Here is a 16,841-nt window from a genome sequence, read left to right as displayed (position 1 = left end):
TTGTCCGAACAGCAGCACTGTGAGGCGAAGAGGTTAGCGTGATGCTCTGTTACGGTTTAAGTTTCCTGATCGTCCCAATCTTATGAACCCGGGTGATGCAGGTGAACCCCTGGGCTAACGGGACTGGCGTGTGCGTGTCTGTCTAGGAAGAAGCGTAGGACTTTATTTAAATGTCTTTGTCCTCCCCATAGACTTTCCAGCTGCATATTTTTATGTTTCTTCTTCCCTGGCCTGTTAAAAGTCTATATAAAGACCTTCCCAGCCGACTTCGGTCCTTTCCGAGATGGTTGCCTTCGCTCCTCCTGCTCTGAGGCTTTGGATACGTGTTTTGAATTTTGTTCTGTGTCAGTGGTGTGAGACCTCACTTCTGCACATAGGCTTGGTTGGTTGGTTGGGGTTTGGGTTTTTTTTCAGTTGCTCCATTTCTAGTTGAACTTTGTTGGAAAGAGAACATTGGGGTTATAGTGCCTTGGCACTACTAGGTATTTCTGTAGCTGTGACGCCTTTTGTGCTTAAATTCAGCGTTTTTTCTTCCACTTGAATAATTTTCTTTTTTTATTATTATTGTTTTTGCAGATGACACTACTGGTAAGCAAGAAGATGGACCAATTTCTGGGTGAGTCCAGAGTTTATAGCAATACATGCTGCAAAGAAGATCAAGCCGTGTTAAGCATAGCTTCATGAATACTCTAGACCAATGCTGTTGCCAGAAACAGCAGCCTATCCTTCTCCCATCCCGTGGGGTCATCCCCAGCCGCCACGCTTGGGCTGGCACAGCATTTATGGATTTGGAAGATGAACTGGATCAGTCAACTGATTTGACTTAAAACTAACTTTCAACCCTTTTTTTTTTTTTTTCCCCCTCCCTTCCCTGATTAGTTTTAAATCAGATCTGTTTTCCAATTTAATTCCCTGGGAAAAATGGTGCCTTCAGGATTGGCCTTTGTGCTGGCCTGGCATTGGTAAAACTGTGGCCTGTGCTTTAGCCTGGAAAAGCTAAAAACCTTGAGTCTAGGTTAAAATCTTGACACGATCACATCAACAAATTATGGATTTGGGTAAGACTTTCAGATAAAAGCGTTGGGGACAACTCAATGATCAGTTTTGCTTTCTGTGTATGGAAAGTATCATCTGTCCTTGATCATAACTCCCCTGTATTTGCAGCAGCGTGTTTTGCACCAGCAGAGTTTTCTCTCAGCAGAAATATTATGTTTGCCATTTTTAAATGTAACGTGGTTTTCAGAAGACTTGGATCTTCACTGGGCTTCTGTGTGCTCAGCACCTTCAAAAGTTCAGTTTAATATTTATTGTCCTTTAAGGTCGTTATGAATTCAGTATCTGGAATTTCTGAGATTGTTATGGATACTGTCCTACTTCTGTAGTAAGTATCCCGTGCTTAGGGAATATGAAAACTTGTTCAAAAACAAGTTTTAGGCAGACTTGGTAAATTGTTACCTAAAAACATCAAATGAGCTTTGTGAGAAGGAACAACTTTTAGTCTAGATAGAAATTTACTGCTGACTTGCATAAATCTATTGTTCCTTGTCACCTTCATCTGAATGTAATTTTACTTTACAAGCAGGATTAAAAATCTGAGTTTCCAGCAACTGTCTCCAATAACTGCAAGATGCATGAAGGAAAAGTATTAGTGGTCATGCTAGCTCTCCTTCCCCCCCCCCCCCTTTTTGTTTTTTTCCTTTTCTTTGTTGCACAATGAGAATCTTCCGAAATGAAGAGCTGCGGGGTGTTTTAAGAAAAATGACTCTTTGTTTGCTATGTTGTCGACGGCTGCAGCTCCAGGGATGCATTGCTGGCTTGTCTCTACCCATGAAGCAGAAATCAGTGTAGTGCGGGATGCAGTATCCATTAACACTCCTTAGCCTAAAGGATGCATTAAATACTAGCAGTCTGTGCAGGATGCTGTTACGTCAGCAGTGCGCAGGGTTATGTTGGCATTCTGGAGAAATTAAATAGCTGCGACATTTTTTTGCATGCAGATGATGGCTGTGGACCTGTCAGATTGTTCGTTCCTGGGAAGCAAACAGGTTAGGGAACGACTGTTACTTAGCAAATGTTTATTTGAATTCTGATTCATAAATTTTAATGCACACCCACAGATACTTCATGTGACTTGAAGCTGAAGGTAATACTTGTCACTCTTCCTTAATTCAGTCATCTTGGATTCTTAAGAAAATTCTGGGGTTGAGGTTGATGTTACGAGTTGCTTGGATTTGGCAAACAAAATGCAAAAGGTTTTGGAGCCGTCTGTGAGATTTTCTCCAGTGGTACATCTCTTGGTCCTTATGTAATAGCCTATGTCTGCAACTTCGAAATACTTTTGGAGGCTGATTTTCCCTTAGACATCTTGGCTATTTTTTAAAACTCAAAGTGTCTTCAGCTGTCACCTCAGGAACTTGGCGAAAATGGGACCTATGCTTCCTTGGTTAGCTGCTGAACCTTCGTCCCTTCTTTTTGATCTGGGCTCGATTGTTGAATTTCTTTCTGTATGGGGCTTTTCTGATGGGAGCTTCAGTAACTGCTCAAATTGTTCCTGTTCGTTTGTTCTTTTTTATGCTCAGTAACCGCTTTCTGAGTTGCATTAGTGTGATCTTTTGGCTTACGTGTTTGGTGTCTCCTTTCCGGCCACCTCTGAAATGGCTTTAATCTGACCAGTGTTTGGATTCTGTTAGGTGTTACGTATGTTTCTTTTCGAAGATAATCTTGTGTGTGGTTATTATCTGACATGGGGTTTTAAACTAATAGCAATGTCCCCACAAAGTACTGGTGGAGAATTGGGTTTCCTGCGCCTGGGCTGTTCTAATTGTCTCTTTTGAAAAGCCAGAATTATTTTGAAGTTCTAGTAGGTTTTGCCTATGACATTAGAGAAAAATGATCTCTCTTTGTATTTTAGTTTTGTAACCCTTAGCATACTCTTTTCTAGCATGTGTATACCAATTTGATTTTCTTGCTTGGCTAATGCAATAAACAATGTTAACGTTTGTATGAACTCTTTAATTGGAGTTAAATCTGAACCTCACCATTGTTGCATTAGGACTGATTTGTAATGAATGAGAAGACTGGGTAGATAATTATCTGTCTTTTCTTCTCTGAATTTTAACTACTCATTAACGTAAGCTATTTGTAGAAACACTAAAATCACTTTTTCCTTAATTTCTACGGGACAGATGCCCTTGCTGCTTACTAAATATAATTATTAGCATCCTTAAGGACAAGGTGAAGTTTTGCTTACTGTGGTCTTACCCCTATCAGTTGTGATTGTGCTGAACCAAAGCTGAAGGCTATCATAGCTGCCACTTACATATTAGCTGTTGAGTGGTGTTCGGCTAGGCAGCCATGCTGTCCGTCAGGCGCTCTTTGGAAGCGCTAAACCGATTCTTTCCAACAAAAGCAAAGCCAAGCAAGGATGATTAATTTTTTGTCATACAGTTGAGCTAACTGCCAGCAGAATAAACACGCCACATGAATAAAGCCATTATATGAAAGTCGCCTGGACGAATGCTTTAGAACTGTTTATAGGTGAACCTCTAGATTGGGCTTTGTCCACTTTCTTTTATCTGTCACGTTTATTAGACATGCAGAATCTTCTCATCCTTTGCAAGATGCTCCTCAGGAGAACCGGCCTGTCAGCAATGAAGACCGAGAGATGTCGCAACATGTACGTGTTCCACTGCGAATGGTAGACGTAGTTATTTTTGTGCTTCTCAATACTCATGGATAAAAAGATGTAAGCGTAAAGATGCTGGTACTGCCCAGTACGTTACATTTGTACTGTAGGAGTGTACCGACAGTCAATTCCTAATGCTAACTACAGCAACAGGCTTCTCTTCTCAGCCTGCCTTGTGTAGTGGGTAGTGAACCCTAATCTAAGTATTGCTTATGCCCACTGAAGAGGCAGATGAGGGCCTCTGATGCTGCAGTCTGTCAGGAAAAGCAGAACGCGATGCTACCTCCAGCTCAATACTTAGTATGACTTCTCGAGGGTCAGTGAAATGTGGGAAACGCTGGGATAGAAAGCCCGAAGTGCTGGAATCAGTTTTGATTCAGGCTCAGACCACTTAGAATGCAATCTAGTGGCTCAGTGCTGAAAGAGTAGGAGGAGGCTTGCTTCTCCACCCCCTCTTCCTCTAGTCTTTTTGATGGGTTTATTTTCTGCCACTGTGGTATGTCAAGAGGGCTCACGCAGAGTTCTGACAAACCCCTGTGCCATGGAAAAGTAGGGAGGGTTAGGAACACCTTCCCCATACCCTTTTGTAGTGGTGAGGTGTTAATTCAGCTCATGCATCTTGCAAAACTGCACTGCTGGATATCTGGAAGACTTCCTTTGCTTTTGTGCCCCAGCAGTGGTGCTGCACTGGAGTCGAATCGGCAGCTGTAAAGTTCTTGTGTAAAGTTAAGTGACTCGGGGACCAATTGTGCTAAATAAGCCAAGCCGAGCTCCTCAGCAGCTTCCTACCACAAAAGTTGTGATGAGAGAATATTTGCCCCAAGGTTCTTCGGTGAAGCCTGGTGAATGTATTTTGGTGATTTTTGTGATTGTATACTTTCACCATCGACCTGTGAAGGAGATGTGTCAGGAAAGCCCTAGCTCTTTCAAAAAGAGTAGGGGAGAGGAACTGTGGGACATGATGAAATTCTTAGAATCGAGCTAAACCTTCCCCACCTTCAGAAATCTTACCCTGATTCTCATGTAGGGCCACTTCTTCAAAGGACGTAGCAGTTTCTTTGTGGGTGCCTGTCTGTTTCTGTTGAAGGCTGGTTACTTCCATGGGTTTTGCCTCCAGAGACAACTTTGTATAGAAAAAGAAAGTAGAAAGTTATGTCTTTGTATCAGAATCATTCTTTCTAGTAGTCCTTCATCATACAAGCTTTGTAAGATTTGGCTTACTGTCCCAGGGAATTTATCAGTTTTATGTATTAATGAGCTCCTGTGTGCTTTTATTGTTGCTAGGCCCTTCCAAGTGGTGAAGATGATGAAGATGACAGCGATAGCGACAGTGATGATGATGACGTGAAAGTTACTATTGGCAACATTAAAACGGGAGCACCGTCGTACATGTATGTATTGCTGATTATGGTGTTGATTTTTGATCTGAGGTAGCTCTAGCGTGTTGATTGGGATTGAAAGTGGGGATGCGAGCTGATCTGTCTTCTGGGAGACATGGGAGTAATGGTCAGAACACCAGAACGGGATTAGAAGCTGATGGGCAGCTCTGCCCTGCAATTGCTTGTTGGAGAATCCATCTATAAAATAGGAATGATAATTCAGGGGTCTGCTGTTGGAAAATTAACCAAATAATTACTATGCTTCGTTGCGCAAAATCAAAGGTGGGAAGTTACATTTAACTTCATCATCTGTGAAATGTTCAAGAGCCAAAATCTGTATTGGTAAGAATTTGCATAAGCTCATTTTCAGCTGTCTGATTTTCGTGATTCAGAAATGGTGAGGCTGGATTTGCGAACCAGGAAATTATGTCACTGACTTAAAATTCTACTTAATTTGCATTGAATAAAAATAATAAGACAGCATTTTTGCTTGCTGCTAGCAGCCTTCCTCTTAAGGAAATGACTTACATGCGCTTTGCGGCATATTCTAATTTTTCCACTTTATGGATAACTTCCTTCTCTTGTAGAGGTGGTTTCAGTCTGATGGATTACTCTGAATAGCAATGCTCCATCCGTTAGACGCTCACAAGATTTTGCAGACATCCTTTTCGAAATCTGCTTCTTCTACCTTTCTCTCCTCCTTCTGTGATCTATGCGCAGCTATGATTTCCGTGTTGTTCAGTTCCGTTTAAATACTAAGTACGTTCCTGGGCAGAATGGGAACTACCACTCTTTGAAATAACCTTGCCCTTCATGTTCAAGACAATCCTCTTGTGTTCTTTTGTTGGTCAGTAAGTACGTTTGTTGCGTTTCTGTAGGGTTAGAGAAACTTATGAAACTGGTAAATGAATCTCACTTTTAAGGTGTTGAGACTTGGTACTAAAAATCGTAGAGAGGCATGAATAAACCCAAGTGAACGACGCATCTTCTGAAGGATGTCAGGGCTTGAATATATTTTGCATGAAAATCTTCAACCAAGTAATTTGTTCAAATACCAATGTAGTGATTCTTTTCCATATAGGGGAACTCCTATGAATCTAAACTTAAAAACGGGTAGAGGCTATGGAGCATCCGCTTCAGGTATTGCTGTTATTTTTATCCTTCACCTTTTGCAGTATTTCATTTACCTGGCACTGGCAGCTGGAGCAGCTGAATCTTGGTCTCTGTTTGGAAGGATATAAAATTAGCGCGTCTTACTTAAAGTAGGAATAGTAAGTGCGTTTCCTAAAGATAAGTGCTCCTAGGACAGTCTGAAGGTCCAGGGTGCAATGGAATGATTTAATTACCCATCACTGAACAAGCTGATTGTAATTCTATTTAAACTAGAAAAAAAAAAAACAGTGATTATTACTTTTATAGTAAAAAACCAGAATATTTCTAAACTCTGTTGTTGCACTGGGGCCAAACATTCTAAATTGCCTGGAGAAGAACTTTAACTCTGTGGTCAGTATACTGAGCTACTTGCACTGTGAGATACTAAAAGAAACAAACTCTGGCCTTGAGTATCAGCTATGCGTATTTCTGCAGATGAAATTTTCCCCACCATTCGGTTTAGTTTATACTGTATATTGAGACTTGGATTCTGTCCTTCCTCCTATGTGAGACTGTCTGTTCATGGGCTTCATATACTTCCTTCCATTAATTTTGTTATGGAAATGACTTACCTTCTGATTGAGAAAATAAGAACAGATTCCCCTTGAAGATTCTGTACTCAACAGATTTTTGCTGACTCCACTTAGTACATGGTCCACTTAAGACTGATCCTGAAAAAGTTTCTTGTTATGAGAAAATGTGTGTATCTTGGGAGGGTAAAATATTTATTTTGCCTGGGGAGAAAAATGCATTTTTTTTCATTTGGGGTAAATTTCATGCATGCTCTAATAATTTACTCCGTTTGTCTGTAGTACCAGTCTGGGCTGAATTTGCTTCTCTGCTGTTCAACTGCAAGTGCTGTATACCCTGGCTATTTATTTGTAGAGCGACTGAAGAAATTTTTATTAAAAAGTTGATTGTGGTTACCTACGTGCTGTAAAGCCAGCAGTGAATTCACAGGGGTGCTTTATTTTTGAGGGGAGTAATTTGCTCAGCAAATTAGTGGATTAAAGGCATTGCATTAAAAGTAGTAACGGTTTCTCTCTCTCTAAAGCCAAGTTGCAGCCCAAAGGTATTGACTTAGATGCCGCAGGGAATATAAATGGATTGCCTGTTATAGAAGTGGATTTAGATTCATTTGAAGACAAACCGTGGAGGAAACCAGGTGGGGCCTCACAGTTTCTTGTGGTAAATATGTTCTACAGTTTTAGTTGTCTGTCTTTAATTTCACATGTAATTTCTGTCCGTTTATTGCTGCCAGGGAACAGGGAAGTCAGAACAACGCGTATTACTCAGCCTCTGATGCCTGTCTAGACAATCAGTGACATTTACTGATTGATCAAGCCATGTTTCTACCTAAAATTGGGTTGCATTTACTCTATTAATTTATCTTCCCTAAAGGGAACAACTATTTTTTTTAATGTTCTATTTTATTAATTCCCTAGTTCCAGAAAATACTGCACTGATACCAATACGATAACGTTTGTTGGCCTTAAAGTCAGTTGAGTAGGATCAAGATTTGGCTGTTGATGATGTGTGCAGCAGCTTGCTTCTTCTGTCTCACCACGGCCAAGCTCAGAGTCATCCCCGTGCACCCTTTTCATTTGGGTCCTGGGGATGTCCACACTTGTGCAGGAAAGTACCCCTTGCAGAGGGCAGCGATGGTGGTAGCGATGGTGGGAATTGCCATGTGAGCACGTCGCGATAGGAAAGCTGTCTTTTTGTGTTGAGTTCTGCTGCAAACAGTTGAATAAAAGGAAGGAAAACACTGCCTACTCTGACAAGAAAGGCTAGGATTTTTCTTTTAAAAAAGCTGCATTGCCTAATTCTTTGCTAGATTCTGCCCCTAGGTGCATAACTGTGAGCGAGCAGTCCTCACGCATTTCTTCTGGACAGTATTATCTAGACAAATTTGTCCAGACAAATAGTACTTCGCACAGCAGGTTTTAATAGGTACATGGTCTCTTTTGTCTTCCTGATTAGTAGTATGAGATTTCTGCTCGGAAGCGACTCTTGCATGACAGCTGTAGGATGCTACAAATAAACTTTCTGGTTTTCATCTGAATTTGATACAAAAGTAAATGAAGGAACCAGAGAGATCCAAATTTTTGCTGTGCTACTCTCATAAAACATGCTACGATGAAATGCCAACTGAAGCAAAAAATCCACTTGCCTCGACTCAGAAATAATTCTTCTCCCCGCCAGCCCCTGTACTTTATTTATCTTTCAGAAATAATTGCTATGCTAAGTAAGTAGTGCTTTTATAAGGTTGTCTGTGGTGTGTTTTTGGTATCTCTTGCCCACCTGAAATGAAGGGCATCAGAGTACACAACAGTGCTAGTAACTACATCAACATGTCATGGTATTAAACCAGCACTAAAGCACGCTGTGATGACTAGTAGCTGGTACAGACGTAATAGAAAACATAGCCTTTCTTCTGCAGGGGATTTCCCATCGATTGTGAAGTGAGAAAGAGGGGGCTAGGAAGAAAATCAGTTAGAAGGAAAACAATGAAGTGAAGTTCAGAGCTAAAGCATGGAAATCATTGTGGTCATGCTGACATCCCTGGACCAAAATGAAGCCAGCTAGCCTTAAAACAGTGTTGAAGTACGAATAGAGGGAAGATGTCTGCAGAGGTGTGGCCTGTAAGTTTATTTTAGATGGCAAGTAGCTTGTTACTCAACAGCCTTTCAGGTTTATATCCTTTACAGTTAATTGTTCAGCAAGTTGGTGTCTCCTTAAGTGAGGGAGAGGAAGAAGAAATACGGTGTGGAAGAACTGATGAAGGGCTGAAATATAGGCTGATAAAATAGATATGTAAATGTCACGTTGCTGAGTCTGTGTTGGTGAAATTTGCATATTTGGGTGGTACAGCAGGAAGAGCAGCCTACCTAGAAGATAAACTTAAGCCTTGCTGTATAGATCCAAGCTCAGCGTGGTCAAAGCGTTTTGCTTAGCCCTTAATGTATCAGCTCCTTGGTTTAGAATCGGTCTGTCTAGGAACGCCTTTGCGAGGGGGATGTTTGAGGGACACCTCAGCAGGGCTAGGAGGTGCTTTGCAGTGCTTCCTGTTGTGAGGTTCGCCTCACGGAGTTAGCTGCAGCTGTGTTTGTCCCTCCGCGTCTACGTTTTCTTGGCAGGCAGTTTGTGGCCACCTCCCTTATTCAGAAGTGCTCATGCTGAATTGGCACGTTTCACAGAAGACTGTCAAAGTAAGATAACAATCTTGGAAGGCTATAGTTAGGATCATGACTGAACTGTAATTACGTGTGTAGTCTGAGACGTATCAATAAAAAAAACTTCCACCTTAGCCCCGTTTCACGAAATGGGTGAGTCCCCGAATCTCTTCTCAAAACAGCAAAGGCAACGACGGTCAGGAGCAGAACGTGTTGGCTTAGCTCTGCCAAGAAAACGGTTCTGTGGCACCATTCCATGTTTGTGGTCGTAGCTGGAACCGTCATTCCTGTGCCCTCCCCAGCACTAAACTCATTTGGACAGTGGCAAGAAACCAGTCTGAAAAAATCCGGTTGGTGAATAAGTGGTTGCAAGCATCTCTTTTAATAGCCTGCACACGTGCTGTATTCTGTGTCCCAAATGGTCCCGCTGCTGTTCAGGCTGTAGTCCCCCTCCCAACGAAAGATGCAGCCATCTCCGCTGTGGCACGCAGCCGCTTTCTGACAGAATGAAATGGAGAGTAAGCTGTGCTCTCTAGAAGGTTTTTGTTTTCTTAACTCTTCATTTAAGCAGTTAAAGGACAATTTGAGAATGCAGGTCTGCTAGAATCCCTATGTTAATTTCTGCTCCCTTTGTCAGGCGCTGATCTTTCTGATTACTTTAATTACGGATTCAATGAAGAAACGTGGAAAGCTTATTGTGAAAAGCAGCGACGGCTTCAGCTTGGACTGGATCCTGCTCCTCCCATCAGCACTGAAAATAAGATCACGGTAGGTGACGTGTTACTCCTGCACGTGGCTACAATAAAACTGGGGCTTGTTTTTATAATCCCAGAGAGTGTAAGAGCAGAAGATACCTTAATACCTAACTGTTCTGTGTTCCTTTCAGTGATGAGAAGTACAAAAATGTATTTTTAAAGATTAAATCTCTCTGCTAAAAATCTTTTCTCTCTGGAACAAATGGCTCCAGCTGTCTGGCAGGTTTGAACCACTACAGTAGCAAGACTTAAGTGAATTTCCAGTTGACTTTGAGACTACTCAGCTATAGAGGTGTCTGGTTGGAAGATCCTGTGGATGTGAGAGGTGTAGAGAGGGGAGCTGGGCATCCATGGCTGTTTTACTTGTTGCTGTTGACTGTTGCGGTTGTGTGGCTGCCGTTTGTGTTTGGAGGCTGCTTTGGCCATCAGCCTTTGCAGAAGTCCATCAGGTGGCCAACAGCTGTTAATCAGAACTTCAGCCAAAGCGTCAATACAGCAAGTATTACTATTTCCAGTTTTGACTTCAGGACTACATGAAAAAGGATACGAGATTATTAAACTTTCGGACAGCGGACAGCAGGCTGGGGCTGGAATAGCCAGCTAGTTTACAGAACTGTCTGCCACCTTGACTGAAGAATAGGTTGCTTGTTTGCAAGAGCCCTGTGATTGTTCCTCAAGGGAGCCCTTTTCCTTTGCTGAGGGTTAATATCTGATGCTACATTCGGTTGAAAGTAAGGGCATTAAACGTGTGTTATATATTGCCTTCCATAGGTTCAGCAAGGAAGAACAGGAAATGCTGAAAAAGAAGTGGAAAACAACATCATCAAAACAGAATTCAAAACAGACTTTTTGGCTCTGGTGGGAGGACGCATGAAGGCTGGGCCTCCTCCTAACAGGTAAGAGATGATGCAGACATAAAGCCTGGGTGCACTGTGTTCTTCGTAGGGGTAGCTGGGATCCACCTGGGCCACATCAGAATCGCCTCAAGCCTGAAACAGAAGCAGCTTTTAAACTTCACAGGAAGCTACTGTGGCCACTCATTAACTGTTGTCTTCAGCAGTGCTCTCCTGAGGGTTGTGCAACCCCTGCCTACCCGTTTACCTCTCCTTGGCGATATCCTCAGAATAGTGCTGCACAGGGAGGGAAACCTATATCCCAGCTGAAGGGACGCATCTCCGGGAGTAGAAAAGACAAGGCAAATACCTCGGCTTTGAGGGCTTACATTGCTGGCTGCTTGTGCTTACTTGGCTTATTCTTACTCCCACAATGTTAATCTTTGCCTCCTGAAGTGGAAGTGGATTACATGTTTGGCAGCTGATAAGAGGAGCTATTGGTTTCTGAACCTGTATGCTACGCTGCTTGATGCGTGCCAATTAGTTATTTTCTCCAGTGAGAGGGAGGATCCACAAGGCTGGACAAAGCAAAACGCTTGAGTCATTTTGATTGGCAGCCTCTGCTGGGAAACCCACTTTGACCTTAGGAGGTTGGTGGTTTTTTATCAAAAGCTTCAGAAAAACAAAGCTATGAAGAAGAGCCAGAGCTTTGGGATTTGGGTGTTTCTATTGGTTTATTCACATTACATCTTTTGCACGCCTGTCTTGCAGAAATCAGTCTCGCATTCCAACTTTCCGCTTTGTCTGAGAGAGAACCAACTATATGCTTCAAGTATAAGCTTTAAAACTCTGCTTAGTCTGTTTGCATTTAAGCACGTTGCTGGCATTTCTGTCCCCCTTCATAGTGCCATCGAATCGGTCAGGTTTGTTTCCAGCTGTTACGCGTATCTCCTGAGATTTTTGAAAATCTACACCATTGCAAAATAAGCTGATGCTATTGCATATACAGCATTTTTGTCCATTCTAACTTGCAGTCTGGTTTTGAAAGTACTGACCCACGAGATTCTGTTCCTGCAGCAGAGCTTTTGGTCAGGACCAGAACAAGTATCTTCATACACCACAGCAGCATCAAAACCATGGGCTTAGCAATGAGTTGGGTTTGTTGTTTGTTTGTTGTTTGGGTTTTTTTACTTAAACAGAGCAAATTTCAGTGAGAAAACTTCATCTCGCCAACTAGCCAGCATTTTGTCTAAATTTCCTACTGAGATAGAAAATTCTTCTGTCTAACTTGGAAAAGTGCTGACGTTTTTCTGTCCTAACTGCAGGAAAACATGCCTAAGGCCATACTAACACAAATCAATTGTTGGATGAATATAGGATGAGGGATTCTAAAACTTCAGTTGTGGGTGCTTCTCTCTCTCACAAACCTTTACTTGTGGTGACCTTACAAGGAGCTCCTATAAAAAATGTTCTTCCCCCAAGTGTCACCTGGGTATGGAGATAAAAGAACATAGAAAATTGTAGGTTCTGTGACTGATTTCCACTAGTGCAGCACTGTTTCTTGGCTACGTGAATATATTTTTGTTCAAGGGTCTAGCCTTGATTTCACTGAAGGCAGGGGCAAAACTTTTGACTTGACTAGAAACAGGGTAGACCCCAGGGAGGTGGGCTAGAAAGTGTCTGAGAATCTGATTTTAAATAACTTCAGTGGTATCGGCAACACTCAGAAGATTGGACAGAAAGCAGCAAAAATCTGGGCTGATAACATTAAAGGCTTCTCCTGATAAATACTCTCCACTTTCTCTGAGCCTGATCTGGGAATGATTATTCAAATCTGGAGAGTGAGTGAAGGGTTTCAGCTCTGAACCAGAGCGTGCAATCCATGTTATTACACCCGTATGTGGTGATTCTTCGGATCATGTCTCTAGGTGTTCAGAGAGACCTAACTCACCCCTGCAAGCAGAGCTCAAATTGCTCAAAAGTGAAAAAGGACTTCTCGTTCACCTCTTGTCCAATCTGAGTGCTGCCTCTAGGGATTTTTCCCTGGTGGAAAAGAATGCACGAGAGAAGCCTGTGTAATAGTGGGGAACACTGCTCCTTCTAATGTCTTCGAGCCTAAAAAGATGCATCTGCTTTGTACCAGGAAGCTGGGTGGGACAATTGATGTGATCGGTGGCCAGGCAGGCACAATTAGGAGAGTAGAAGGAAGACGTCGCGATAAGCATGCCTCTGAGGAAAACCCAATTCAGGTAAATGTTTTGCGCTGTCCTGACAAATTCCTGATTTTATTGCACTTGTAGTGAACCCTGAGCAAATGTCTGTGCATTCCTGACCTCCCATGTCGCTGTTTCTGTCTGCAAAGCAGCAGGTAGCATATCAACCCTGTTGAGGCGTATGCATGTATCGTTCCCTTCCGCAGGTTGAATTAACTTCTGTTTTAAAAGCTTTACCTTGCTAGGAGCTAGGGATTGCCCTTTAAAGACTAGCCTTCCCATCTGAATGGTAAGGCCTAAGTTCCTTTTCTCATCAGCTCTCCAAAATATTCCTCGGGGCGCGTAGCTGGGAGGCTCTCGTGTGGATTATTCCCTTCCCCTCCACTGTCGGGTTGGAATCTCCAGTTCTGCAGTGGAGGACTTCTACTTGGGGCTTGTGTTTCTTTTTACGTTGAAGTAACATTTAGTCTAAGCATCGCTAGATGCAGCCCACACTTCAGACTTAGGGTGGGCCTGTGTTACTGGATCTTGTCCCTTATAAGAAATAAAAGCCTGGGGTCTAAAGCTGGACTCAGTTCTGATCTTGCGCGTCCAGTGTATGACCATAATGTTCTGCCTGCCTTCTAGGTAGGAAGGTGCTATGTGTAGGGTTTGAGGACCATCTGCCGAGAACTCTTCTCTTAACCACCTTTCTCCTACCAGCCACTCCTAACTCACCAAAAAACCCCAAATATGGAACCTTTCCCCTGTCTAGACGCAATTCCTGGTTTTGTTTTTACGTGTGTTTTTGTGGTCTGTTTGGTTTTTTAGTGGTCAGTTTTCCAAGTGTTGCCAACAGTGGCCCAAAAAAGAGTTTGCCTAAGAGAAAGAATTTGCTGGGAAATGGTGGTCGTTCTTCCCACTTAGAAGCACTGATACCTGTATTTCCAGGTCATTCTGGTCTCTCTGCGTATTGATTGTTCCTTCAGCAGTAGTGGGCATGTGACCTGCTTTTGTCAGACAGACGTGAATCCAGTCTTCCTTTGACCTACGTGGGCACAATCTAGAGCAGAATGTGGCCTCTTGCTGCCCTCAGGAAAGATAAATTGGGTTTAAAAAAAAACCAAACCAACTGTGACTGTGTCGCCCTCGAATACGGCAGCTTTTAATCTGAAGCCTGTATCCGTGGCAGTCCCCGTGAACAAAAGGTGGTCGTAACACTGAAATATCAGCTGTCTGGCGCAGTTGTGTATACAGCTAGAATCTGGTCTCGCTGCTGTTCTGCGTAAGAGAAGATATCTTGCTAAGCATATTGATCGCTTTGATCAGCCTGCCTTCCTCTCCAAAAGGTGTTATCCCCTGGGTATAGCATAGCCTGGTCTTTCCAGGTATCACGATGCTGCCTGCTTTGGTGATACGCTCCCTTTATGCCAGCACAGTGAGGTCCTAGCTGCGGGAGCAAAGAGATTAAAATCCTCTCTTCTCGTTCCTCTGCCTTCTAAGGTCCTTGGAGACCACGGAAGTAAGCCACAGCCCCCACAGCAGCCCCAGCAGCCATCACAGCCCCAACAGCCACCTCAGCAACAGCCGTTCGCACCACCAGCAGGCCCACCGCCTCCCCCGCTCGCTGGGCCACCTCCACCACACTTCCTCCACCCTCCTCCACCAGTTACTTCTGTTCCACCTCCCCTGCATCCTCCAGGTATGTGTTCACACAGCGATATACGGCAGTCTGAGGCTGCAAGTTAGGACGTCCCGGGCTTGCAGCAAATCAAAGGTTTAATCGTTAAATGCTATGGGACAGTCGAGCAACCAGGTAACGGGTCCTTAGACCTGGCCAGTCTTTGTTCAGTGCCTCCATCAGCCTATTTAACGTTTGCCCTTGAATACTTAAAAAACGGCAGCTGTTCCTTGGAAAAAAAACCTCTAGGCTTTGTTTCCGTGAGAGAGCCTTTGGGTGCTACCGATCCATTTGCTTTATTGATAAATGTAAAGAAATGGGTTCCTGATTACCTGTGGAGGAAGCCAAGAACATAGGAATTGCTATCCTGTGTCAGATCAGCAGGCTCTTTAGTTCAGGATCCTGATTCCAGATGTTTCAAGGGTGATGCTGGAACTGGCAATTCTGCAAGAGCAGCTCTAATAAACAGCTTTCCTCCTAAGCCAGGTCAGCTCTTGGTTGGTTTATGCCTTGAAATACCAAGATTTGTATCTTTCTGTGTTTGTTTCTGTGCATTTTATTGTACCAACTGCCACTGCAGGATGATTCTTACTGTTCCTAGAAGAGCCTAGCGTCCAGTGCAGACATTAGAGCAGTGCTTCATTTTAAAAGCAAAATACGAATAATATAAATGAGGTCTTTACCACGGGTTTCTAGTCCATTGGATGTGGTCAGTCCTCAGCATAGGCAAGTTTGTGCGCTCTTATCAATAACCAGATGGGTTTGTATTGTGCTAAGAGCACTTGGCACTTGAGAAGACGCTGTCGAGATAAGTCCTGTGTCTGCAGGAATGCCCTTTGCCTCTGCAGTTACAGACTGAGCCCTGAAACCTATCGAGGTAGCGGAAGTAAAATTTCTAATTTTTTTTCTACTTAGTTGTCTTGAGCACCACGTTACAGAACAGTTTCACTGTCTCTTCTGTGCACGTAATAACTCAGTTTCCACAAAGTTTCTTAACGCATCTGCAACTTGGAGACCAGTAGTACTCTTTCTGGGCACCAGGCAAAATAGGGCAATACTGGTGGAGAGAACAAAGAACGTTGCAACTGAAAAGGCCAACGTTTTTCTGTCTTCGCTTCCTACTAAGCCTGCGCATCTTCTGATCCAACATAAGTCATGTCTGTGCCCCTGTTGCTTCTGGCTTCAGTAGTGCACGAAGGTTGAAGCGAGGGCCACGCTCTGGGCTTTCCCTGGTCCTGTAGGCAGCGGCCAGACTTCTGAGAAGCCACTGGGAGCACATCATGCAGTAACTCCTACGTTTTGCACTGGCTCCACGTGCAGAAGATACAGAACAGAAAATACGGTCAAGGCTTTTAATCTGAGGAGGATTATTACTGCAGTACTCGCTGGTGGACCACGGTAGCTTTTTCTACTGCCTTCCATTAAAATGGTTGGCAAAATGAAGATGAATTGTTCACTCGTTCTTTTGGTTGTTGACCAGGGTGTCTGATTTCACTATGCAGTTATGATTGACTTTTTTTTTTTTTAAAAGTTTAAAAAAAAAAACCAAACCAAAAAACAAAACACAACCAACAACAAACGAGCAAAAGGACACACCGGCGTCTGCAGCAGGTTCTCCTCTCTGGCTCCTTCAGTTGTTCTGAAGGCCAAATCAATTGTTTGTGTGTTGATGCTTGGAAAAAGGAATTCTCCAGTGTGAGAGCAGCAACGTTTAAAATTATAATATAAAGGTAAAGAGCTCATCTTTTGGGAAAATGATATAGTTTGTAGGCTAGTTACTGCTTAATAGCACCAATTTTTCTGCTGGTCTGTCTGCTCAAATATGTGACGTTTATTCAAAAGTGTGCTTTTAGGATTAGCTCGAGGTACAGAGATGACATGCTTTACCTGTTGTCCTCACTTGTTTTGCTTGCTTGTTTATTTCCATAGGTCTGCCACCACCCGGTCCTATTCCAGGTAGGTGTTCGCTTGCTCTTACTAACAGCGGT

At 43.0% G+C, this 16,841-nt stretch overlaps 1 protein-coding gene across 3 annotated transcripts in view; it reads left to right on the top strand.

The window, feature by feature from the left end:
* LOC143164624 (uncharacterized) overlaps window positions 1-16,841 on the top strand; it is a 28,174-nt gene that overhangs the window by 453 nt on the left and 10,880 nt on the right. Inside the window, exons 2-11 of one of the 3 annotated variants that reach the window (XM_076347453.1) lie at window positions 577-616; window positions 3,592-3,676; window positions 4,970-5,076; window positions 6,146-6,204; window positions 7,271-7,381; window positions 10,030-10,160; window positions 10,919-11,043; window positions 13,124-13,229; window positions 14,676-14,874; window positions 16,783-16,809. In XM_076347453.1, coding sequence (XP_076203568.1) covers window positions 577-616; window positions 3,592-3,676; window positions 4,970-5,076; window positions 6,146-6,204; window positions 7,271-7,381; window positions 10,030-10,160; window positions 10,919-11,043; window positions 13,124-13,229; window positions 14,676-14,874; window positions 16,783-16,809 — 990 coding nt within the window. Of the gene's footprint in view, window positions 1-576; window positions 617-2,103; window positions 2,144-3,591; window positions 3,677-4,969; window positions 5,077-6,145; window positions 6,205-7,270; window positions 7,382-10,029; window positions 10,161-10,918; window positions 11,044-13,123; window positions 13,230-14,675; window positions 14,875-16,782; window positions 16,810-16,841 lie in introns of those variants that run through there. The other 2 variants (XM_076347455.1, XM_076347454.1) reach the window with 2 other exon arrangements.

The sequence above is a fragment of the Aptenodytes patagonicus genome, chromosome 9 (genome assembly GCF_965638725.1).
Source record: "Aptenodytes patagonicus chromosome 9, bAptPat1.pri.cur, whole genome shotgun sequence".
Lineage (NCBI taxonomy): Eukaryota > Metazoa > Chordata > Aves > Sphenisciformes > Spheniscidae > Aptenodytes > Aptenodytes patagonicus.
The sequence above is the reverse complement of the archived record's forward strand: the minus strand, read 5'-3'. Positions and strand labels throughout refer to the sequence as shown.